General features: G+C 47.4%; 1 protein-coding gene across 3 annotated transcripts in view; it reads left to right on the top strand.

The window, feature by feature from the left end:
- MASP1 (mannan binding lectin serine peptidase 1) overlaps window positions 1-25,523 on the top strand; it is a 75,606-nt gene that overhangs the window by 43,427 nt on the left and 6,656 nt on the right. The window contains exons 9-14 of one of the 3 annotated variants that reach the window (XM_003256630.2): window positions 4,990-5,127; window positions 7,034-7,108; window positions 18,687-18,824; window positions 22,052-22,165; window positions 23,064-23,249; window positions 25,069-25,136. In XM_003256630.2, the coding sequence (XP_003256678.2) occupies window positions 4,990-5,127; window positions 7,034-7,108; window positions 18,687-18,824; window positions 22,052-22,165; window positions 23,064-23,249; window positions 25,069-25,136 (719 nt within the window). Of the gene's footprint in view, window positions 1-1,231; window positions 2,261-4,989; window positions 5,128-7,033; window positions 7,109-12,038; window positions 14,526-18,686; window positions 18,825-22,051; window positions 22,166-23,063; window positions 23,250-25,068; window positions 25,137-25,523 lie in introns of those variants that run through there. The other 2 variants (XM_003256628.2, XM_003256629.3) reach the window with 2 other exon arrangements.

Below are 25,523 nucleotides of genomic sequence, written 5' to 3'. Positions count from 1 at the left end.
AAGCACTCTGCAGAACAAAGCAAGAGCCATGTTGAAGGAGAAGGTAAAGGAGGATATGGGGTATTCTGGATAGAATCAGGCTTTGGAATTAGGAAGTTCTAGATTCAAATGCAGACTCTACCAGCTGAGAGTCCTTCTCAGCTGTAATCAGTGTATTCAGACTCTTTGGCCTCAGTTTCCTGCCCTCAAGATTACTGTGGGGATTAACTGGGTTAATATATATAGCATACCCATGGAGGGCCAGAAGCATGCAAAAGATCAACAGACTCCTCCTGCCCCAACCCAATCCCCTCACTAGGAAGTGGTTTCGTTTCTCTCATTCACATGTTTGGAAAGTAGGAAACATTAATAATTTTTCCCTGATTAATATTTTTCCCTGACTTACATTAGCATACAACAGAACACCCTGTCATTTTGTAGTAAAGAGAAATTGTTTCCCTGATATGACCCTATTCTCCCAAAACAGGCTGGATAAGACTATTAGAATTCCCATTCAGTCATACCCAGCATCTTTGCTCACTCAGTAGGTATTTATTGAGCATCTCTCTGTACGAGGCACTGTGCTAGGTCCTAGGGGAGAGGCAAGGACAGCACTGAGGAGTCGAGAATCCCCAGGCTTCTGGGGCTTACAAGTTCTATGTTTCTTAAAATTCACTGATTAAAAATTTTAAAAAGATATGTATCACACCTGGAAGCAGTGGCCCCAGCTCTGTGCCATGGGACATCACAGATCCTAAACAGTGATACAGAAAGGGCTGGGGAGTGGCAGCTGGAATCTCTGCTTCCAGACAAGAGGGGTGCACCATGTGGTAGAGAAACGTGCACTAGAAAAGAAGCTGGGAATTACGGGTCATTGTTCTGGCCCTGCCTCCACCTTGCTGTGGTGACCGCCGGACAAGCCCTGTTCTACTCTGAATGCTGTCAAGTGAGGGTTTGCACCAGATGCAGGCAAAGCTCCCTCCAGGGGCAGAATTTTATAATCCTCATGAGCCAGGATGTATGACTCTGCAAATTCTCAGAACGATAGAAATTCCACAATCCCAAACTGTTCTTCACACTGGCTGTACCTAAACTATGCATTCTTAATCAATCCTGGTGGAGTAATTTCTGTATTTCCTGCATAAACTGTTTCTGCTTTGCTTGCTAATCTCTCTCTCTCTCTTTCTCTTCCTCTCTCTGCTTCCTTCCTCTGTATCTCTTGATCCCTCTTTGATCTTCACCATGGTGGCAGAAAACGAAATCGATCTGGAGAGCGAACTCAAGTCAGAGCAAGTGACAGAGTGAATGACGGGACCCCACACAATGCAGACACCCAGAAATGGATCACTCCCAAGACCCCTGGGGCCCAGAGCTGCACCACCCCTCCCCACCCAACAACACTCCCGTGCCCCTTTCCGTGTGGATTAGAATGGGTGCTGAACAACATGATCTCAGCAGTTGAAGCTGCTACGTGTGTGAAAACAAATTCTCCACTTGAGGGTTTGCCCATCATTCAAACACTATTCCAGAAAATAATGAAAAAAAAATGTGGGATTTATTTTAGCACCTCTGAGTGGACTGTACTTTTCTCAAAGGAAAAAAAAAAATGCCCTTGGTTCTAGAGGCATAAGATTTAATATACAATCATGTGGCCTCAGGCTGACCAGATCAAAGTGGTTTCTAATCCATTCTACATGTCAAGTTTAAATGAGCCAGACTGCCTGTGACTTTATGAATCTGAAGGTGTTATCTGTTGCTGCTTTCTTAACTGCCATGAGTAGGTAAAGCAAATAATAACTCACAGAGTGTGGATTTTTGAGAATCTGAATGTTTTCTCATTCACAAAAGTATCCCTTCTACCCCTACCTGGCACAGGGCTGAAATGTCATCATTAGAGGTTCTGTCTTCTGGGGCTTACAAGTTCTATGTTTCTTAAAATTCTCTGATTAAAAATTTTAAAAAGATAGGTATCACAACTGAAAGCAGTGGCCCCAGCTCTGTGCCGTGGGACATCACAGGTCCTAAACAGTGATAGAGAAAGGGCTGGGGAATAGCAGCTGGAATCTCTGCTTCTGTCTGAACATCTGGACACACATGTTAGAGAACCTTTGCATTAAATGGACTGCCCGATCTATTTGATGATTAAATGGCTGTGCGGTGAGGGGAGAACCCTAGGCAGTCGGGAGACTGAGGTGCCATTCTTGGCTAGAGACACCACTGAAAGAAGAGATGGGCTGGCTACTAAAGACAAGTGTCAGTTGAATAAATGTCTTTAAACCTACAAAGTATTAACAGCAATCATACTCAGTGTCATACAGGGAATCAGAATTTAAGAGGAAGATTTGATATGTACCCAAATAATTGTAATAGTTTTGATGCAGACAACATCAGATACATCCCATCAAAGAAACATGAGTGAAGAGTTCCAGAACAAGGAAGCAGCCCTGCCCAGTTAGAATTAGAAAGGCTTTCAAGAAGGAGTGTTTCATCAAGCCTCCAGGATGGCCAGAGCATGGACGCAGGGTGCCCCGGGCAGCAGGGATGGCACCAGCGAGGCCTGGGAGCAGGAAGCAGCAGGGGAGCACACTGAAGGAGCTGGTGTTTGGAGGGTGGGCGCACCAAGGGGAGGAAAGGAGATGAGGCCAGGGAGAGGGCTAGAGCCCAAACCCCCAGGCCTGAGTGCCAGGGTTAGCTGACTGCACATCGTTCTCTAGAAAGCCCCCCAATACAGCAAAGCACACTTGGAACTACAGGTCAAGAAAGGTGTGTCTGGAGGAAAATAAGTGGCAACAAGAGATTACCATGGAGACAGGGTGTTGGGCGGTACCGCCAAGGCAAGGGGAAGGAGAAGGGTGTTTTGATTCCAGAGTGTGGAACTGGCCAGACAGGACTTTAGACAAAAGGATAAAACCCTTCCTAAAGCAAAGAGCATAGGCCAACAGAGGAAGCAGGGTCTAGTGTGTGCTGATTGTGCCAGACAGAGCTGCTCAAGGCCTCTTGTGAGGGGCTAAGTCACTTCCATGTCCCAGAGAAACATGGCTTTTTCCCTGCCACTGTGGACTTGGGAAGAAAGTGCACCCCTCCACACTGCCGAGACCCTCTACCTTCCACTATTTATCACCCCCTCTACCTAGTTGGAGGTCCAGCTTTATCAGTGGGCAAAGTTACTTCTCTGAAGTGATGTGAAAGTAGGTCCTCCACCCAGAAAATATCTATCTGCCAGCATCAGCCACATAACAGGCTCCCAGGGGCCCGTCCACCTAGCCACGCTAAAGCCAACCCTGGAATTCCCGAACTAGGTGGTCAGGTGGACCAAAGTTAAGGGAGATGAGTGATACCAATACCTAAGCACCACGTCAATGGCATTTTCTGAAAAAGGAGGAAAAATCGGCTTTAACAGAAAATAAATTTAAAACTGTTCACAGTATTTAAATAATAAATATTATTGCCTCATTATCCTAGTGTTGAGCTGCACACATTTACCTCACAAAGTAGAAGAGCATCTCTACTTTTGGATGATCAGAACAAATGGGATGATTTGTCCAGGGTGATTGGACTGGAGGCCAGGAAAAAAACAGTTGTCTTGGTTGGCCTTCTTAGTGGATAAGAAGTACCTATATTTACTCCCTTCCTTCATCTTTTCCTCCAACCCGGAGGGACTTGGAATTATTTACATTCTGAGTGGACTCTCTAGCTAATCAAAAAGATGAATTTAGAGTCCTAAAGTTAAAATCACAATATCTAAACGGCACTCAGGGATAAATTACATCTCACTGTTTCCCAAAATGACCAGGTAAAATTCAGGAGGACATGGAACTTTGGAAATTTTACCAGGGCTCTGGAAATTCTGACAATTGATGTCCACTATTGGCCAGCTAGTATCTAGAATAGGCCATTTAACTGGAAAACAGATCCTTAAGAACCACTAGTTCCATTTACTAAAACAGCACTGGGTTTGAGGTCAAATCTTGCTCTCACTCTGACAGTAACTTGCTGTATGTCCTTAGACGAGTCAAGTCTCCTCTCTGGGCTCATAGATAAAATAAAAAGGACATTCTAGATTGCCTACTTCAGGTTTCTTTCCAGCTGCGACATTCTATGATTCATCTATGATTCTTCAACTCTGTCGTAGGCTGTTATATCTAAGATTAGGATTTCCTTAAGAATGAAAAGATTGACAAATTTGGGTCCACAGCCTCTGATATGGCCATGAAAAGATGCCCTGACTCTCAGCTGACTGTCGCTGGGCTCCATCAGTGCTGACAGCTCCCCTAAGACTGAGCTGGACTGGAAAGCTCCCCAAAGACCACCGCTGAGGAGCAGGCATCTTTAGTCATGTCCTATACTGGGAATTATGGCTCAAACATCTGGCCATCAACAATTACAGAAGATGAACAGAGGAAAACTGAAAGCTGATCCGCCTCCAACCCTGCCTCCTGGCTTCTATGGCCAAGCAAGTTGCCTGTAGAGAGGCAGCAGGGTCGGGCTGTGTACTCAAACAGGAGCTGGGTTTTTTGATTTTTTGTGCCAAACGCCAATGTGAACATATTAGCTGCTCTTACTCAGCCTAGGATTGGGACTAGAAGAACAAAAGATTGTTTGGTTTATGTCAGCTAGAATTTTTCTCACTAAGCCAAGGGTTTCATCCTGGGGCAGAAGAGGCAGAGAGGATTGCACAATAAAACTAGAAGTAAAAGAAAGAGGCCCTGGTGGGTAAGAAACTGGAGTCTGCTTAAACCTCAGTAGACCTTCCCCTACCCAAAATTGACACTGGGCAGGTGAGTCGACCACACAGTAGTACCATAATGAATGGAAGAGACCTCAAAAGCAGGACCACTGGTAGCTTCACAGGCTGTATACTGCGCATCCCAGGGGCACCCTTCAGAGGCTTTATAACATTGCTTTCTGGAATTGTGTGCAGTGCACAACCTGTGCATGAGACAGATCCATCAGATAGCCTAAGGAGGATGAGCAAAAGGCAGTTGAGGGGTCTCACTTCTTCTCTTTCAGTTGTAGACTGTAGAGCCCCAGGAGAGCTGGAACATGGGCTGTTCACCTTCTCCACAAGGAACAACCTCACCACATACAAGTCTGAGATCAAATACTCCTGTCAGGAGCCCTATTACAAGATGCTCAACAATATCACAGGTAAGCCCTCCATGCTAAGCCACCGCACCCCCACTTCACACTCTCGGGGCCTCAGGGTTGGACTGGGGGCTGAGACAGCTCTGAAAGGAGGAACTGCTCATAAGTGTGTAGAGCCTGATAATGCAAAACGTGTCACTCACACATCTCCTCAGTTTCTCACTTTCCATGAGCTTGTGTTACTGTGTCCGTGTGGAGATGCAGAAACAGTCTCAAAACCAAAAAGCAGGCTTTTTTGTTCTTAACTTTAAATCTAGCACTGATTTACTAATGAGTTGTTGGTGGGAGCGTGAAGGAACTGATTTACTAATGAGTTGAAGGTGGGAGTGTGACACAACTAAGGGAAGAAACAAGACCCTAAAGGAAGCCTGGAATCCCCCAAGTTAACCTCCCTCATGTGGTCTGAGGCTGATTTGGAGTTTCCAAAAATTCGCCAGTATTACTGCTTCATCCAGCCTCTGCCTTGGCTTCTGGGTGAGGGCAACATCTCACCAGGCCAGACCCATTCAGCAGGTAAGGGACCTTCCTTCAAAGACCTGTTCCCCTGATACGGACAGGGGTCCAGGCAGGGCTGGGGAGTGAGGAGCAGATCCTCTGCCTCCCCAGGTAGCCCAGCATATCCCCTGACCACAGCTCAAGCACAGCCACAGCAGTCCCTGTCCAGGCCTCATCCATGCCAACTGGCGGAGACCCCTGGCTGCCCCAGGGGCTGGGCAGCAGCACACTGGCCAGAGGGTGAAGCACCAGCAATAACCTGTCCATTGGCCACACTGGGGGTTTGGGAGGAACTGGGAGGAGAAGTGCTTAGAGACATAACCCACCTCTCCCTGCCTTGTGGCAGCCCAACACCCCCTCACATGCACTCATAGTCCCTAGCAGAAAAGGAACTCTCAGGGAGAAAGGAGGGCCCATCGGCTCTGCCTCTCTGGCATGCAAGCACGGAGAATATTCTCCTGACTCATCTGAGCCTCCAACTCCTCTTTGTTTTTGTTTTTGAGACAGGGTCTCACTCTGTCACCCAGGATGGAGTGCAGTGACGTGATCTCGGCTCACTGCAACCTCCACCTTCTGGATTCAAGCAATTCTCTTGCCTCAGCCTCCCAAGTAGCTGTGATTACAGAAGCTTGCCACCATGCCTAGCTAATTTTTGTATTTTTAGTAGAGACTGGCTTTTGCCGTGTTGGTCAGGCTGGTCTCGAACTCCTGACCTCAACCAAAGTGCTGGGATTACAAGTGTGAGCACCTGGCCCCAAGTCCTCATTTTTAAAAGAAGGAACAGCAGTGAAGTTCTTAGAGCTATTTTGAAACTCCAGTGAGATGGTGGCCACAAATGTATGCTTATTAGAGAGTCTGTCAAATGGAGAAGAAAGGAAAGTGCACCTGTGCAACGGAGAGCCATGTGAGCCCAGGTCTTTGTGACAAGTGAGGGGGAGGTGCCTTCCAGGACCTGGGGAGGGGAGCAGCCCTCAGCCAGACAGGAGTGGGATTCCCCAGAGCTTTGGACAGACACCATGCTGAAGAGCGTGGTGTTTATTTTTGAGGGTGACAGCAAGCCATTGGTGATTCTGAGCTGAGAAAGGACATGGTCAGATTCCCATTTTAGAAAGATCCTTCAGGCTGCAAAGGGAGTTGGTAGAAGGACTAGGATGGTAGCCCTATGGGTATTTGAAGAGATTTGGAGGTTAATTGGTCCCTTTGGAGGATTATATCCCAGAGAGTACCTGCCACATTCTTCCTCATTCTTCTTAGTACATCTAGGCTCAGAAACAATGGTATCTGAGCCTAGATGACCATTTGGAGGACTTTTGTAATAACTCACTTTAGAGAAATTAAGTACCCAGATCTATTTTTCATGTGTTACAAATCAACCATTTTCTCCCTCTTCTCCTAACCTCTTTCACTAATCCAGGTATATATACCTGTTCTGCCCAAGGAGTCTGGATGAATAAAATATTGGGGAGAAGCCTACCCACCTGCCTTCCAGGTACCTCACCCTCCAAATCCTTCGCCTCATGGTTTTCCATCCAAGGCCCTAGGACCCCAGGTTTTCTGGCTGTTAATAGGGAGATGGGGGACAGGGGAGGTGATGCTTTGGTTGCTTTTTAAGAGATGTCTTCAAAAGGTTAAAGGTCAGAGAAGCCTTGCTTCACACTTTCTCAAACCAGCCTGTATTTTCTGCCTGCTCCGTCACTCCAAGAGCCCTCCTGTCCCCTCTCTGTGCCCTTGCCACAAGCTTTTTCATATAACACAGTTTGTGTGTGTGTCTGCTGTTGTGCCAGGGAAATTGAAAAAGTGGGCACCCTGTCCTCAAGCACTCACCATGCTATCAAGGAGATGATAAGACAAACAACATCATAAGACAGAGTGAGAAATTATTTCTTCCAAACATCAACGTGGTCAAGCCTTTCCGATTGCTGCCTTTCCCATGGTTTACTTACTGATTCCACTTTAAAATGGAAAGAAAATTTTGTGGTAATAGGAAGTGTTACTGTGCATACAGATTTTGGGGACATTTGCTTTAGCATTAAAAGTATAGGCCGGGAGTACAGGCTCATGCCTGTAATCCCAACACTTTGGGAGGCCAAGGCAGGTGGATCATCTGAGGTCAGGAGTTCAAGACCAGCCTGGCCAACATGGTGGAACCCCCATCTATACTAAAAATACAAAACAAAAATTAGCCAGGTGTGGTGGCACGCACCTGTAATCCCAGCTACTTGGGAAGCTGAGACAGGAGAATTGCTTGAACCCAGGAGGCAGAGGCTACAGTGAGCCGAGATTGCACCATTGCACTCCAGCCTGGGTGCCAGAGCTAGACTCTGTCTTGAAAAATAAATAAATAAATAAATAAATAAATAAATAAATAGTATGGGTGATTTGCATTGCAATCACACTGTGTAGCTGTTCAAGTCGACTTATAAAATTGTAGCCCCAAAATGCACACTCTAGGGTTAAACAAATAATCCACAAAAAATTAAATTTAATATTCACAACATAGTAATTTACGTTTTTTTAAAAAAAAGCAAGAATGGCAGTAGTTTAATGATACAATCACTCAAGACAGCATTGAGGAATACTGAAAATTAAGTGCCTTGTCTAATTCCATCTGCATGTTTGCACAAACAGCAGGAAATTTGCAATATGGTGAAGCATTGGGTGATATTTGTTTTTGCTGAATGAGAGTGTTGGGTAAACTGACGTAGTGTATTATATTAATGGTACATTTCAGTAACCCTACAGTATACAGTATAAAGTAGGTATACTAGTACACGGTAGATATATTAGTCTTTTCTCACACTGCTGATAAAGACATACCCACGACTGGGTAATTTACACAGAAAAAGAAGTTATTGGACTCACAGTTCCACGTGGCTGGAGAGGCCTCACAATCATGGCGGAAGGTGAAAGGCACATCTTACATGGTGGCAGGCAAGAGAGAAATGAGACATAGCCAGTTTGGGGCATAGCCAAACCATATCAGGAGGCTTCTAGATATCAGATTAGACACTAAAATGGAAAGGCTATGGAGTTGTCTACCATTCATCCTTAAGAAGTGAAGAACATGTTAGCATTTGGGAGTCAGGTTTTGACCATCATGGGTGCTATGAGATCCCAGAGAAGAAGGAAGTAACAATGCCTGGTTGTCTATGAGTGGAGGGGTAAGAACTGACTAGGAAGGGTTCACATAAGAGGTCTTTATTTCTAAGAAAAACTTATGAGGATGTGGAATAATGGAATGTTCATCCCACCCATTCTGCTGATTCCACTTACCTCAATTAGGCTTGCCCAGAAGTACACCCAACGACTCTAGGCAGTGAAGCCTCAGAAAAGAGAGGAATAGTGGAGCTTTAGCAAACCAGAGGATCTAATCCCCATTTTGCTAAAAGACCATGTGAGCCAAAAAAAAGTTAGGGATAGATTCCATGCTGGAAAGCCATGTGGCCACCTCTGGAAGAGGAAGAAGCCCCAGGCAAGGAGTCAAGGCCATAGGTACTAATACTGATGCTGCCATTTCCTAACTGTGATCTTTGGTAAGTAATTTCATGTCTCTGGGTCTGGGATCCCATACCTCAGAAGTAAAGCATCAGGACCAAGAGACCTGTGATATTCTATGACCTTTTTTTTTTTTTTTTGAGACACAGTTTCATTCTTGTTGCCCAGGCTGCATGGAATGGTGCGATCTCGGCTCACTGCAATCTCTGCCTCCTGTGTTCAAGCAATTCTCTTGCCTCAGCCTCTCAAGTAGCTGGGATTACAGGCATGCGCCACCATGACTGACTTTTTTTTTTTTTTTTTTAATTTTTAGTAGAGATGGGGTTTCTCCATGTTGGTCAGGCTGGTCTCGAACTCCCCACCTCAGGTGATCCGCCCACCTCAGCTTCCCAAAGTGCTGGGATTACAGGCATGAGCCATGTGCCCAGCTATTCTATGACTTTTAATGGTCATCATCCTCTATGTTTGTACAAAGCATCTTGGATACAGTGAGTCATGAAGTTCTCTTAACACCCAGTGTTGGGCAGAACCATGGTGTATCATTGGACTAGGCCAGAAATTTGTAAATTCTCTCTTCGCAAAACACCGTGATTGAACCAGGATGCAGGCCAGGATGGAGAAGGCCATCTCATCTATTGTCAAAAGGCCCACCATTTCAGGGGGCCTGCTAAGCAAATATTACTTGCCCTTTTATTTTATAAATGAGAAAACTGTCAGAATAGTGTAGTGATCTGCACAAGGCTACTTGTAGAAAGTCAGGGGCAGAGCTGAAAGGTGAACTCAATGCTTTTGATGGCAACATAAGCAATGCCGAGCCATTCTTTTACCATGATCGTGTTTTATGCCATCCTCAGGAACCTTGAATCCTAGAGTATCACATTTTTTTTAAAGACCCTCCCTCAGTAACCACTGTCCTCTAGAACCCAAATCTTGCTTCAGCATAGCCAAAGCTGTAACATTTCAGGAAGATCCCCTTCTCCCAGGAAAGACTGTGTGGAGAATGGCAGCAGCCAATAAGAATGACCCCATTTCAGTGAGCTCTCCCAAGAGCTTGTTGCATCATTCAGGCCCTTAAAAGGACAAGAACACATCAAGGAGAAAAACAGATTTCAGTGGAGATACGAAGCTAGACTCAGGATAAACAGGTTCAAGTTCTGGCTTTCCCATTAAAACTTTGAGTAAGTCACTTGCCTTCTCTGAACTTCCATGTTTCCATCTGTAAATTAGCTGTTCTCCAAGGTATCTCCAGATCTGATCTGTGACCTGCAGTGTGCCACTGGCACCTTGGTTGGAGAAAGGTACCGTTTAGTGTTGGCTTTGTTGTGACCACGGACCAAGCCACAGACGTGTCCCTTACCAGATTAGGGCCTTGAAGCACTAAATATATGTAGGACCAGTCACAGAGCTGCACTGAGATGTTGCCTTGCAGCTTGCTACTTGTAATTGGAAGGCTGACCCTCAACTTTGAAAGGCCAGGCCACAGAGAGTTACAAAGACCAGTTCACATCTGGCCTGGGGTGAATGGCAGGGTGCCCCAGGATCAAGCAAGAAGCATTTGGCCTCAGGAAGAAGAGCATCTGAAAAGCATTAGGTTGCTAAAAGCCTGCTCTCCCAAAGTTGCCAAGAAAACTCAAATGTTCCATGGTGTCTAAAGGATTGTCGAAAGCGCCCAGGCCAAGGAGTGTAGCCTGGCCATTTGGAACAAGGAGGAGGCCCACACTCATAGTAGGTCTACCTCCAAGACCCAAGCACCCTGCCTGGGAAGGGCCGTGCAAGCATGTTCTTAGCCAGAGGGGGCCTGGTGTCGAAGACCTTCTGCTCACTGGCCAGAGGCATTTGGCTGCAGGAGGCTGGTGGTGCATGTGCATGCTCAGGGTGCAACTCAGTGGAATGAAGTTTGCTCAGATCTTTCTCCTTCCCCTAAAGGTACTACACAGCTCCTGGGTGCAATGATGGGTGGCCCAGAGTAGGGTCCATGCATCATTGCTTATAGATTATGCCACCTTTCCCCAACCATGGGTGCCCTGGGCCTTAATCCATGGGCATCAATTTATAGCAAGATTCTTTTAGGACAGAGAAGAAAAGGTTTGAGGGCCTGTGCTCACGGTCTTAATACCTGTTGAGTCAGTGTGGGATACAAGACTTAGAATCTAGTTAAGCTCCTGTTATCTGAATTAAGAGTCATATCCTTTTGGGCTAGTCACTTAAACTCAGGAGGTTTACTCACCTAGAAAATGGTGATGGCCAAAGCAAATAAAATGAAAATTAAAGGATCCCTGGAATTTGAAGGATCCCTGGAGATCATTGTGACCAAACGCCTCATTTGGCAGATCAAAAATTGAAATCCAGAGAGGGAAATTTACTGACTCAGAGTCACATGGGAAATGGAAGAGAAAAGCCAGGTCAAGGCTTCCAGCATCTTTGTTCCCAGTCTAGCGTTTGCTGTGACCTGCTAGATGCTTTTTTAGGTTCCTTCCATCTCTCTGTCCCCATGGACAGAAAACTTTCAGAAGTTTTCTAGGTTCCCATAGCATGGACCACTTCTGAAATAAGACCTGCCTTTCTAGAGAAGGAAGGGGAGAAGTGACCACTACTGGAAATAGATGGCTGTAAATGGTCTGGGTCACAAGTGGTCTTAGCCAGAGGTGGTTCAGGACAGAGAAAGCCCAAGCACAGAGTGGTCCAGTCCAGAGACAGTCCCAGCTACAGAAGAGCCAGACTAGAGATGGGCCAGCCTAGAGAGACTTAGACCCAAAATGACCCTGAGTAGAGCTCTCCCAGGCTAGCATGACCCAGGCAGGTTAGGGTCCCATGGTGGCATAATCTATAGTGGGTGAGATGTGAATTTCTCTTTGTGGCTGCTATCATATGGCTGACCTGACCAGTCTCTGTCTCTTGTCCCTGCTCCCTCTTTCTCCTTACAGAGTGCGGTCAGCCCTCCCGCTCCCTTCCAAGCCTGGTCAAGAGGATCATTGGGGGCCGAAATGCTGAGCCCGGCCTTTTCCCGTGGCAGGCTCTGATAGTGGTGGAGGACACTTCGAGAGTGCCAAATGATAAGTGGTTTGGGAGTGGGGCCCTGCTCTCTGAGTCCTGGATCCTCACAGCAGCTCATGTGCTGCGCTCCCAGCGTAGAGACAGCACGGTGATACCAGTCTCCAAGGAGCACGTCACCGTCTACCTGGGCTTGCATGATGTGCGGGACAAATCGGGGGCGGTCAACAGCTCAGCTGCCCGAGTGGTGCTCCACCCAGACTTCAATATCCAAAACTACAACCACGATATAGCTCTGGTGCAGCTGCAGGAGCCTGTGCCCCTGGGACCCCACGTTGTGCCTGTCTGCCTGCCAAGGCTTGAGCCTGAAGGCCCGGCCCCCCACATGCTGGGCCTGGTGGCTGGCTGGGGCATCTCCAATCCCAATGTGACAGTGGATGAGATCATCAGCAGCGGCACACGGACCTTATCAGATGTACTGCAGTATGTCAAGTTACCCGTGGTGCCTCACGCTGAGTGCAAAACTAGCTATGAGTCCCGCTCAGGCAATTACAGCGTCACGGAGAACATGTTCTGTGCTGGCTACTATGAGGGCGGCAAAGACACGTGCCTTGGAGATAGCGGTGGAGCCTTTGTCATCTTTGATGACTTGAGCCAGCGCTGGGTGGTGCAAGGCCTGGTGTCCTGGGGGGGACCTGAAGAATGTGGCAGCAAGCAGGTCTACGGAGTCTACACAAAGGTCTCCAATTATGTGGACTGGGTGTGGGAGCAGATGGGCTCACCACAAAGCGCGGGAGAGCCCCAAGTGGAACGGTGAGCTGACTTACGTCCTCGGGGCCTGCCTCCCCTGAGTGAAGCTACACCGCACTTCCAACAGCACACTCCACATTACTTCTCAGACCAAATGGAATGGAACACACTGACCCAGCGCTGGCTTCTCCTACCGAGACAGCCCCCAGGACCCTGAGAGGCAGCAGTGTGGTATAGGGAGAAGGCTCTAGGCAGGAGACCTGCGTTCCTGAGCTTGTCCAAGTCTCTTTCCCTGTCTTGGCCTCACTCTACCCAGTAATACAATGCAAGAGCTCAACCAAGGCCTCTGTGCCAATCCCAGCACTCCTTTCCAGGCCATGCTTCTTACCCAAGTGGCCTTTATTCACTCCTGATCACTTACCAAACCCATCGGTCCCACTGTTGGTATAACTGAGCTTGGACCTGACTATTAGAAAATGGTTTCTAACATTGAACTGAATGCTGCATCTGTATATTTTCCTGCTCTGCCTTCTGGGACTAGCCTTGGCCTAGTCCTTCCTCTAGGAGAAGAGCATTCAGGTTTTGGGAGATGGCTCATAGCCACGCCCCTCTCTCTTAGTGTAATCCCTTGGAGCACCTTCGTGCCTGGGGTTTCTCTCCCTAAAGCTTCTTGCAGTGTAAGCCTTATCCCTATGTTCCCCCAATAAAGGAATTTCAAAGGACATGGAGAAAGTTGGGAAGGTTTGTGCTGACTGGTGGGAACAGAATAGCCGTGGGAGGCCCACCAAGCCCTTAAATTCCCATTGTCAACTCAGAACACATTTGGGCCCATATGCCACCCTAGAACACCAGCTGACACCATGGGTGTCCACACCTGCTGCTCCAGACAAGCACAAAGCAATCTTTCAGCCTTGAAATGTATTATCTGAAAGGCTACCTGAACCCCAGACCCAAATATGGGGACTTAGTCGATTACCTGGAAAAAGAGAAGACCCACACCATGTCCTGCTGTGCTTTTGGGCAGGAAAACGGAAGAAAGAGTGGGATGGGCACATTAGAAGTCACCCAAATCCTGCCAGGCTGCCTGGCATCCCTGGGGCATGAGCTGGGCGGAGAATCCACCCCACAGGATGTTCAGAGGGACCCACTCCTTCATTTTCCAGAGTCAAGGGAATCAGAGGCTCACCCATGGCAGGCAGTGAAAAGAGCCAAGAGTCCTGGGTTCTAGTCCCTGCTCTGTCCCCAACTGGCTGTATAACCTTTGAAAAGTCATTTTCCTTCTCTGAGTCTCTGGTTCTCCATCAGCATAGGAGGGCATAAGGTCCCCTGCAGGGTCCTTCTAGCTGGAGCACTCAGAGCTTCCCTGACTGCTAGCAGCCTCTCTGGCCCTCACAGGGCTGATTGTTCTCCTTCTCCCTGGAGCTCTCTCTCCTGGAAATCTCCATCAGGGCAAGGCAGCCAGAGAAGCCCCTGAGAGGGAATGATTGGGAAGTATCCACTTCTCCAACCGGCTCATCAAAGCACACTCCTATGTCTACGAATGGCACATGTAAAGGATGTTATATTTTGTATCTTTTATATCATATGCTTCACCACTCTGTAAAGGGCCTCTGCATTGTTGCTCCCGTCAGGGGTCTAAAGTGGAAATAAACCCTCGTGGATAACCAATAGCCTTGGCTTATGGGTTTTGTTATTGTTGGGGAAGTGTGTTCATTTGTTTTGACTTTTTTGAAAAGAAATTGGCCTCCTCATTAAACCAAAATCTCGCTTGTTGCAGAAAAAGTACAACTTTTGGTACCTGGACATTATCCAAGAGGTAATGAGGAAAGGATTTGGTTATTGATGTGTCTCCCTCTCGGAGGCTGCTCGTTTCTTCATTTAAGTGCCTGCCATTTAAGTCCTTGCCTTCAAAGGACTTGAGCCTGAAGGCCCGGCCCCCCCACATGCTGGGCCTGGTGACCAACTAGGGCATCTCCATTCCCAATGTGACATTGGATGAGATCAGCAGCAGCGATACACGGACCTTGTCAGATGCCCTGCAGGATGTCAAGTTACCTGTGGTGCCACACGCTGAGTGCAAAACCAGCTATGAATCCCGCTCAGGCAACTACAGTGTCATGGAGAACATGTTCTGTGCCAGCTAGTTTCTAGTGCCAGTTTCAAAGGGCTGAAACTGGCATGCAAGACAAGCTTATGTGCATATAGGTCTTACATAGGCAAAAGGAGTTAAATGTAAAAGGAACAGAGATTTAAGTACTATAGGAACTTAAAGAAGGGGCTATTTCATACAGCTGGAGGGGCTTGGAATAGCTTTGCAGAGGCTTCAAAGGATGTGTGGGAGATAGGAGGGAAGGGGCAGAGTGGAAAAAAGCATGAAAGCTTTCAAAGCATGAAAGCTGGCCATGGTTAAAGTGAGAGCAGTGGGCATTGAGTGGGAAGAGTTTTAAAAGGCATACTCTATTTGAACTGTCCTGAAACGAGTGATTCTCTAAGTTCGGGGTATATGAGAATCACTTGGGGTGCTGGTGAAAAATGCAGATTGCTGGGTCTAACCCACTGGAAAATTTGAATTCAGTATGTCTGAGGGCGGGCAGCATGGTGTGGAAAGTGGACAGGAAGGGGCTGAGCTAGGAAAGCAGTTATGCAACTTCTGCAACTGTCCTGATGAGGGATGGTGCAGACCCACCAGCCATAGGGCTGTGACAGTGCAGTCAGGAGGAGGAGCAGTTTAAATTGATTTAAATGGTACATTCAGCAGGGCTTGGCCTATAGGCATCTCTTGATAGGTTCAAGCATGAGTGGCACGTGATAGTGAAGTCTCACCATGGGACACACTCATGGTTCGCCTTTGTTTCTGGTTTGTACCATAATGAAAATGCCATCCTTTTTACACTATTGGGAATGAAAATAAGAGCTTATTTATTCTTTGCACTTTATGGTTTGAAGGACTATCGTGTCTCATGTTCTATTACATTTCCAATTTTTGTTTTTCTTTTGATACTTGGACTTTATGTTGTAACATATTGAGGTACTGAGGTGTGATGAGGTTACCTAGAGAGCACTTTCTGACATGGAGTTGGGGAGACATATCACTCTCCTTCTCCTAGGGATTTACCAGCAGCTTAGTGACTGATTGAACATGGGGTTGAAGAAAAGGGAGACAAGGATGTGATTGATTCAGACATCAGCAGACATCTGGAATAACAAAGGAGAGAAGGTTAATGAAGGATGGATACTTGGGCTTGGTTTCCCTGAGCTGGAAGAGTTTATGAGCAATCCAGCTGGAAATGTAAGTAGGCAGTAAAGAATGATGAGTTTTAGAGGACAGGGCAGATTTAAAGACACTGATTTGAAGCTCATCAGCACATGGGTAGTATGATGGCATAGAGGTAGAGGGCATCATCTACGGGAAATTTACAGATAAGAAAAGGAGACCAAGGCCTGGGGCCAAATGGGTGAAACACCAGCATCACAGAAGGCATGAAGAAAAGAGAGGCTAAAGGGAAAAAAAAGGAAGGGATCAGAAACGCAGGGAGAAAAGTGCTTCAGAAGCCAAGAGGACGAGTTGTAAAGAGGGATGAAGTAGTCAACAGCACCCAATGCTGCCAAGAGTCCAGTGAAGGACTGCAGGATGGAAGTTCCCCAGGACAGGAATCAAGTCTCCATCATCATCCCTGAGGGGTATGCAGGCAGCAGGCTCCATGTGTGAATTTCAAGTCTCCAGGACTTCTCTCTTCCTTGGTCCTCTCTTTCTCCGTCCTCTCTCTGTACTCCCTCCTTCCTCTCTCTCCAGCCTTCTCAGTCTCCCAGGATGGGCTTTTAGCTCTTTTCTCAGAGGTAGGAAACTGCCCTTGCACCTTCCCTAAGCCTTATGGTAAAAATTACATGTTCAGTTCTCCATGTTTTGGTTCCTTGAAACCTACAAATTTTTTATTCTTACTATAAAGCCTGACTCTTCAAAATGAAAGTCCGTCTTTCCAGACTGGTTTCTGCTTTGCTCTTTCAAGTCAAAGCCTTATCCAGCCTTTGCTTAAAACCGTGGATGCTCCAGCTTCAATGGCTTGGAAGCCACAGTGCACAGCAGATTCCTAGGGATGAAAAATGTATCTGATAAGATTCGAAAAATAGTATCCTACTCTGTATGTAGATATCATGGTTGAAGTTCCATTTATGGTCTCAGAGACATTTTATTTCCATCTACTATTTGTAGACCTGTTAAATATTCAAATGGCTGCCTATTTCCAAGTTTGTGCAGTACATGGCACTTTCTTCTTCTGAATCTGGCTCCAAAGGGGGAGGAAGAATGTGGGAAAGGAATGTCAACTCGTCTTTTCAGAAGCTTTACTATAGAAGGGAGGAGAAGGAGAGATTGTGGAATGAATGGCGAATGGGGAAATGGAAGCTGATTTTTAGGATGAAAGGTCTTGACTGTGTTTTGGAGGCATAGAATAAGGAGAGATGAAAAATACAGGAGAGGGGTGACAATCTCCAAGGCCAGGTCTCTAAGAGTTCAAAAGTTAAGAGATCCAGAGTGAAAAATTAGTTCTGAAGACAATAATGTTTATAGGAAGAAGAGATGGTGAGGAGGATGGTTCCCACTCAGTGGGGTTCCCACTCAGGGATTTCCCACTCATTGGGCTCTGAGCGTCTGTTGGGAATGGAGGCAGGGCATTAGCTAGGGGAAGCTGGCTGTGGGCATGTAGAATGATGCTGGGAGATGCTGAGGCTGCATCAAGGTTGTGGATGCAGAGCATTTATCTGTGATTTTCTCCAGCCTGGTGACAGCTACAAAGGTAGCAGGTGACTGCCTGGATCCTGGGGCTTGGGTTCTGAGTATTCTGGGAAGCCACATAGTTAAAAGTTTATGGGGCTGGCCTGAGTAAGAAAAGCCCAGAGTTGGGAGTCAGGAGACCTAGAATTATAGTCTTGCCACTAACTCTTGGAATACTTATTGGAGGTCAATTTCCTTCTCCAGGCCTTGGTTTCTTTAGCTGAATGATGAAAGGGATAGACCAGATTATCTCCAAGGACTATTCAGTTGTAAAGTGTATATGTGGGAGCATGTCTGTCAATCCAAGCCAGTGGAAAACAGGATGGAGCAGGCAGACACTGTGGTGGAGGGGATCTTCAACTCCACAAGGCCCTGAGGAAGGGCTTCTCTGAGGAGACAAGATTCCTGTGGATGGAGCATAATGATGCTTTATTAGCTGTGACTCTTTCATTTGTAAGTGACATAAACCCAACATAAGCAGCTTAAGGGGAAAAAAGGTAATTTATAGGCACACATAACTGAAAAGGCTGTACCAAAAGGCTTCACGTATAATTAGATCAAAGGGCTCAACTATTAGGGTGCAATCTCTCTCTTTGCCCCTCAACTTTCAGCTCCACTTTTCTTCATCATGCTCAGCAGACTCTTAATGAAGTGATTGTTGGCAGATCTGGGCTTATGGCTTGGCAATTCCAGTAGGGAATGACTTTCTCTTCTGTAATATGTTTAGCAAAATTCTCAAGTAAGGCTTTCATTGGTCCAGCCAAGGTCACATTCCCATCTCTGAGCAATTGCTGTGACCAGAAAGTGCATGGCTTTGATCAGTCACATTCCTATCCTGAAACCAGAGGTGAGGTCAATCCACCTCTAGCTGCATAGACTAAGAATAGGGAAAGTGCAGCCTCCAAAGAAAGATTGGGATGCTATTATCAGGAAGGTCAATTAATGGTGGAGGAGCAAAAATAATAGATGTCCCTAACAGGGTGATGAGCTGGGAGCTCTGGCAGTGGGCAAGATGGAGCCCAGAGTCTGATCTGTCTCTCCCTCCCTCCCTTGGATGCAGTGTGTGGACTCCCCAAGTTCTCCCGGAAGCTGATTGCCAGGATCTTCAACGGACGCCCAGCCCAGAAAGGCACCACTCCCTGGATTGCCATGCTGTCACACCTGAATGGGCAGCCCTTCTGCGGGGGCTCCCTTCTAGGTAAGGAGAAGGTGGAAGAGTGGAAGCTAAGGAACTGAACCCCCTCCTTGGAGACTGACCAAGGTTTCTTCATTGAGAATCATTGTGCACACTAGCGTCAGGGCGCAGAAGCACAGTGTGGTAGAAAGAGTTCTCGACTAGACTGGATCCTGGTCTGTCTCTGGCACTGGGAAGGACAAAGTCAGGGAGTCTCTCAACCACGAATAACAGTACATGGAGGTCAAAGACAGGGCATGCCAGGGCTGTGAGTTCAGGGAGAGCCAGGAAACTCACGCTTGGGGATCAGGGAAGGTCGATTTACAAAGACCTTGAATGCTATGCTTAGGAATTTCTATCTTGTCTTGAACACTGCTTTAGGTTGATAAGTATGTTCTGGAAAGTTCTCTCCAGAGGCAGCATTGATAAAAAGGAGGGTGAAACTGGAGGCCAGGAGATCAGTGAGGCATCCATTGCAGCGGTGGGGAGAGAAGGCTTAGCCTCAGAGTAAGAACAGGGTATGATGGATGGAAATAAGGAGGCAGATTCGATAACACTGGGAAATAGGACTGTCACCTTTGTAATGGAATGTGGGTGGGAGTGGGAGCAAGAATGAGAATAGCCAATGGCTCTCCCTGACACGGTTTGGTCCAGGCAATCTAAGATCTATTCCAGTTCTGATGTCAAAAGAAAACTGAATAGCAATCTAGGCTATCTAATCGGATCCCACCCCCGAGGAAGAAGGCCAGGCTTGGCCCATCTCTGCATGGGCAGCTCCCAGGCTGACGGGCATGCCTCTCACTCAGCCTCACCCTCCTCCAGATCCAACAAGGGGTGGACAGCTCTGGGGCAGGGATCCCTTTGGCAAGGCATCAGGTCTGGGCTAGAACTGCAGCCAAAGCACCAGGGCTACATAAATCCCTACTCTGCAAGGAATTTATCCTTATATTCTCACAGGCCCAAAGATGAATGGTCTCACTCAAAGGAGTCCCCCAGAGAGGTAAAGAGAGTGAGGGAAGGTATTATAGGGCCAGACAGGGCTGAGGGCAGTTCAGTGGGAGCAGAGTCGGGGAGAGGACCAAGGGAGAGAAGGGAAGGGAGACAGAGGACCAGAATTGGAAAGACAATGGAGAGGACAGAGACAGACAGAGGACACTGAGAGATACCTGAAAAATAAGATAGAGGATTGAAGAGAGTAACGAGAAAAATGAAAGGGAACAATACAACAAGAGGAAGAGGTACTGGCAGGGCACAAGATACCCAGGAGAGAAGAAGCCAGGGAAGGAGGGACCTGAAGGGAAGTTGGAGAGAAGCAGGGTGGTGTGGAGGAAGAGCTGCCAGTGAGGGCAGAGGAAGGGAAGACTCTGCTTCACCAGACAGCTCCGATTTTGTTAGACGGCAAGTAAGAGAGATGGGTTGTGTGCACCTAATTTTAAGAATGAATTCATTTTCTTAAACTTTGATTTTTTTTTTTTTTTTTTGAGAAGGAGTCTCGCTCTGTCGCCAGGATGGAGTACAGTGGTGCAATCTCAGCTCACTGCAACCTCCGCCTCCCGGGTTCAAGCCATTCTCCTGCCTCAGCCTCCCGAGTAGCTAGGACAAACCTTGAATTTTTGAGTCCACTAATGTCCACCATGTATTGTTATTCATTGTGTGTTTATTCCTTATGACTTATGTTTGAAAAATGTTTGACGTTCACTTCTCTACCCTCAGCCAAGCTGGAATGCCCTCATACTTCGCACTCCCTGCAGCAACCCTGATCTATCATTTCTGTCTCCCTCCCATCTTTCAGTCTTAAAGAGCAAGGGAAGGATAGGAGAGGGCAGAAGAAATAGGAAAGCAGCCAAGGGACAGAGGAAGGGGAAGGCACCTCATTAATGCCCACACTGATGCCTGGGTCGAGGGATCTGCAGAGCTGAGAGGCCAAGCTATGTCTCTGAACTGGCCAGTGCACACCCGTGGGTTCATCCAAACAGCCCAGAGCCCCACGCCAAGGCAGGCTCTCCTACCCTGGGCACCTCAGCACACCTGATCCACCTGGAAGATCTGGTCCTGGAAGTGGGCAGGGATCAAAAAATGCCCCAGGGCAGAGAAGAGCGGCCTAAGTGCAGCCCTGGCCAGGAACCAGGAGCACATAGCTGCTTCTGAGAGGGCCAAGTGGAGCCTGGAACCTGCTCTGGGACTAAGCACTTCTGCCCTCGACCCTGAAATTTGACCTGATACTCAGCCTCCCCCACCCCCATGTTCTAGAGCTTTTCTTTCTGCTTGGCTCATCCTGGATATGTCTCTGGGCTCAGCTACTTATGGGCTTGTCATCTGCTCCACATAAGAGGTGAATGGAAGCCTGACCCTGCATTAAACGAAGGGCAGATGCCTGTCCATCCAGAAAGATGCCAGCTGAGACACAGGAAATGCACTAAGCTGACTATCAAGAGCCCTGGGGTCTGGCCCTGGCCCTGACCCTGACCCTGAAACCAACCTGCTGGGTGACCCTGGACATCTCTGCTTTCTCCAGGCCTCAGGATTCCTGTCTATATAATGAAAGATCTAGATCAGAGCAGTGATTCTCCACCCTGGCAGCAGTAGGATTAACTAAGGAAATGTTTAAAACATTATCTGTGCCTGGGTTCCACCCCCATGACATAAATGGTCTAGATATAGGTCCAGACACTGATTTACTCTTTTTTCATTCTCCAGGTAATTCTAATATGCAGCCAGTTGTAGCTAGCCTCTGATTCGTCAGTATTAAACTTTAATGTGCATACAAATTACTGGGGAGTCTTGTTAAAATGAAAATTCTGATTCAGTGGATCTGAGGTGGGGCCAGCCAAAGAGTCTTCATTTCTATGAAGCTTCCAGGTGATGCTAATGTTGCTGGTCCAGGGACCACACTTTGAGAACCAAGGCCTGAGAAGGCAGCCAGTTGACCACAGGCTTTCTGTGCACCCACCTTGGGCTCTCTGGCTCTCACCAATGCCATGGGCTTAACGGATCCCTGAAATCCTGTTTACAGTGTTCAGTCCTGGCCTCGGTTGGAATAGGCAGGTAAAAATCACAGGTTTAAACCCTCATCTTCAGATTAGGATCAGATGAGCATTTGAGTTAGGGGCCATAAAATACAATGGAGAGAAGTATGGCCATTTTCGAGGTCTTGAGGGGTCCTCTGGAGTAGCCCGAAGACCCTCAGCTCAAGACAGAGGGAGGCGAGATCTGGCAATGCAGGACGATGAGACATGTGTTCTGTTCCCCAGGCTCCAGCTGGATTGTGACCGCCGCACACTGCCTCCACCAGTCACTCGATCCAGAAGATCCAACCCTACATAACTCAGACTTGCTCAGCCCTTCTGACTTCAAAATCATCCTGGGTGAGTGAGTGAGGGGCAAGCTGATTCTCGAAGCCAACTGTGGTTCTGGGAATGACCTACTGGCCCTTTCCAAGGCGTGTCTGCTCACTTACTTGCTCACTCATTTGTCAGGGCAGGACACCTGGGATGGAGGTCCAGGAACCTGAGTCCAAGTGCAAAATACGATTCTCCAGACACATGACCATGAGCAAGGCATTGAATTCTATGCTTCAGTTTCACAACGATAAAATGAGGAGGCTTCTAGATAATTTCCAAAGACCTGTTAGATTTCCATGAACCGGTGGTTTCAAATGGATCATACATATACGATCCAGATTTCCCCTCTTGTTTATAAAATCAGATGACCAGCTGATTCAATTCAGGTCCACACATATTTACCTACTGACACTATGCCAGGATCTAAGGATACAGTATAATTAAGACCTAGTTTCTGCCCACAGGGAGCTTACAGTCTAATAAAGGAATAAGATATGAGCACAGAGACCTCTAATGGAAAGTAGCAAGCAGTAAGTTTTGTAGAAGAAGAACAGATAAAATGCCATGGGAGTTGAGAGGGGAAAGGCTTCTAACCCAAGAGTCTGAGAGGCTACATGGAGGAGGTAATGTTTGACGCAGGCACTGAAGGTGATGATATGGATTGAACATGTGGCAGCAGGCATCAGAACAAGCATTACAAGGCAACAGCATCAGTTCCTGAAGAAAGACAGAGGTGGGAACCCATGAGAGTACGTAGAAAATGACCAATAGGGTGGGATGTCCGGGAAAGGTGGATGAAGGCAGTGAAAGGGCTAAGGCTGGAGGCATGGGCTGGATGGGGCTGGGGTGGGGGCTGACAGGGAACAAGGTATGACCTTATCCTCTGTTGCCCCCATGCCTCACATGTCTTCTTCTTGCCCAGGCAAGCATTGGAGGCTCCAGTCAGATGAAAACGAACAGCATCTCAGTGTCAAACACATCACTCTCCACCCCCAGTATGACCCCAGCACATTCGAGAATGACGTGGCTCTGGTGGAGCTGTTGGAGAGCCCAGTGCTGAATGCCTTTGTGATGCCCATCTGTCTGCCAGAGGGACCCCAGCAGGAAGGTACTTTCCCTCACCTCCACCTCTGCAGGGCAGCTGGTGCCTCCACAGGGATTCCGTCTTCATGTTAGTGAAGCTCTGGTGCCAATTAAGTCAGCTGACAGTGTCTGCATGACTCACCAGCTGCTTCCCCTCAAACAGCCAAGTCAGAACTGGGTCCAAGGCAGCAAAAGTTGTGGGAAGCACATAGTAAACAGTCAGACCCGAGGGTCCAGATAGAAAACCAAAACCTAGACTAGTTATCGTAACAGAGAGAATTTAATATAGGGCACTGGAGCAATGGAGAAGTAAAAGGGAAGAACTGAGATCATAGAGATGGTACCTGCAGGAAGAAACCACCAGCCCTAGGGCTGAGGAAACAAAGGTAAGAACCTGGAGTTAGAAATTAGAAGCTTGAAAAAGGGGCCCTATGGGGCCAGAACCTGAACTTCTGCAGGAGAGTCTAATGTGCTAAGGAAAACAGCTGGAAACAATGGCCACTACTGGGGTGAAAAACCACTGCCAGGGCTGATGCCAACAGCCAAAGCAAGTCTTCCTGCCTCTCTGAAAGTGCCCCCTGTTTTCAGGAAACCAGCTAGCAAAGTAGAACTGCCCACTTCAGAGTCTCATCCCTAGTGCCACAAAGCAGAGTATAGAAGGGTAAGTCTCGAGCTGGGGGACAATGGCTTAATACTCAGCACAGGCTCAAACCCCACTGCGACCATTTCCCAGTTGGGTGACCTTGAGGAAGTTATTTAACCTCATTAAGCCTCAACCCCCTTACCTCTAAACTGGAGATGCTATCCCATGTGGTGGCTGTGATATTTCCATGTTTGAGATAATACTTAAACATAGGTGACCCATGCCAGCTGGCTTCCTTTTCATTCTAATTTCAGTGGTGCCACATCAAGTTCACTTCCTTTAGCTCAAAAGAAAAATGGCTGAGATGTAATCTGAGAAGTATTTAGGGGAACTGAGCCAACAGGAAAGGCACAAGTGTAGCTGGCTTTGACTCATTGGGTGCCATGCGCCCACCATGTTCCAGGTGCTTTATGTTTATTAACTTATTTACGAATCACGCAAGCCTTGCAAGGTGGCTTTGTAGCCCCATTTACAAATGAGAAAGCTAAGGGTCAGCAAGGTGAGGTGACTCACCCAAGATGCAGCTTGTATGAAGCAGATCTGGGGATATAGTACAGGTTTTCTGACTTTCAGCCCACCACTGTTTTCAGTATCCAGGCTCTTTTTCAAATGAGTAAATAATTGCTCTGTCAGTGCTCAACCCACTTCCACATTGCCCTACAGATTTACCAACTTCATAGACTTCTAGAATGTCAACTCTGAAAGGGGTTTTAGAGAATACCAAGTCCAGCCTCCTCATTTTATGGATAGGAAAACAGAGGCTTAGAAGGGGAGCAGAGAGGAGGGCTTGCTAAAGGCACCATAGCACACAGTGGACTAGGCTGGGCTTTGCATTTATTTGCTGTTCTTGATTGAGCACCTACTATGTGCCAGCATTGTTATAGGCATTGTGATATAGCAGTGACCAAGAATGAGATTATGCTCTCGTGGACCCTAGTTTTCAGACTAGTTGAGGGTGGGACAAATAGAAAACTAAACAAGTAAACCAGTAACACATCATAGAAACCAGTGCCCTTAGCTCTGCCGCAGGTAATCTGTGGCCCAGCTGCCTTTCACGTCTTCCTCCCCACCACGCCACCTTTCTCTGAGAAGAACAATCCAGTCTTTCCTCCACAGAAGAGGATGATGGAGCTGCAAGCTGCACCCCTCCAAACACCCCCCAGATAGCCTCTGTGTTCTCACAGTATCTTCTCTCCTCCAGGAGACATGGTCATCGTCAGCGGCTGGGGGAAGCAGTTCTTACAGAGGTTCCCAGAGACCCTGATGGAGGTGAAGTCCACTTTATAACCTACAGACAGTGACACCTCAGCTCTGCACTGGGCCTTCCTGCTCCATATTGTTCCCTTAGGGATTTTGAGGCTTGGGTGGGGGTTGGTGAGAGGGAAACTAGGAGCCCAGACCCACCTCCAAAGTTCAATGGGACTTTGAACCCCAGAAAGCTTGATTTGTTTGTTCTACATGTCATGGACTCTAGCCTCTAAACACTGTTACGTTTTCCTGGTAGCTTATTAAAGGCTTAGCTTATGAAAATTCTCCCAGAAAACAGGAAGTTTAGACACCCCCATGGGTGACAATCCAGCTGCACCCCATGAGAACTGCACACCAAATTGGCCAGAATGAGCCAGGCTCTTGAGAACCACAGTCTTTGCAGTAATG

Source organism: Nomascus leucogenys, chromosome 11, assembly GCF_006542625.1.
Source record: "Nomascus leucogenys isolate Asia chromosome 11, Asia_NLE_v1, whole genome shotgun sequence".
Lineage (NCBI taxonomy): Eukaryota > Metazoa > Chordata > Mammalia > Primates > Hylobatidae > Nomascus > Nomascus leucogenys.
This window is presented reverse-complemented; position numbering and strand designations above follow the sequence as displayed.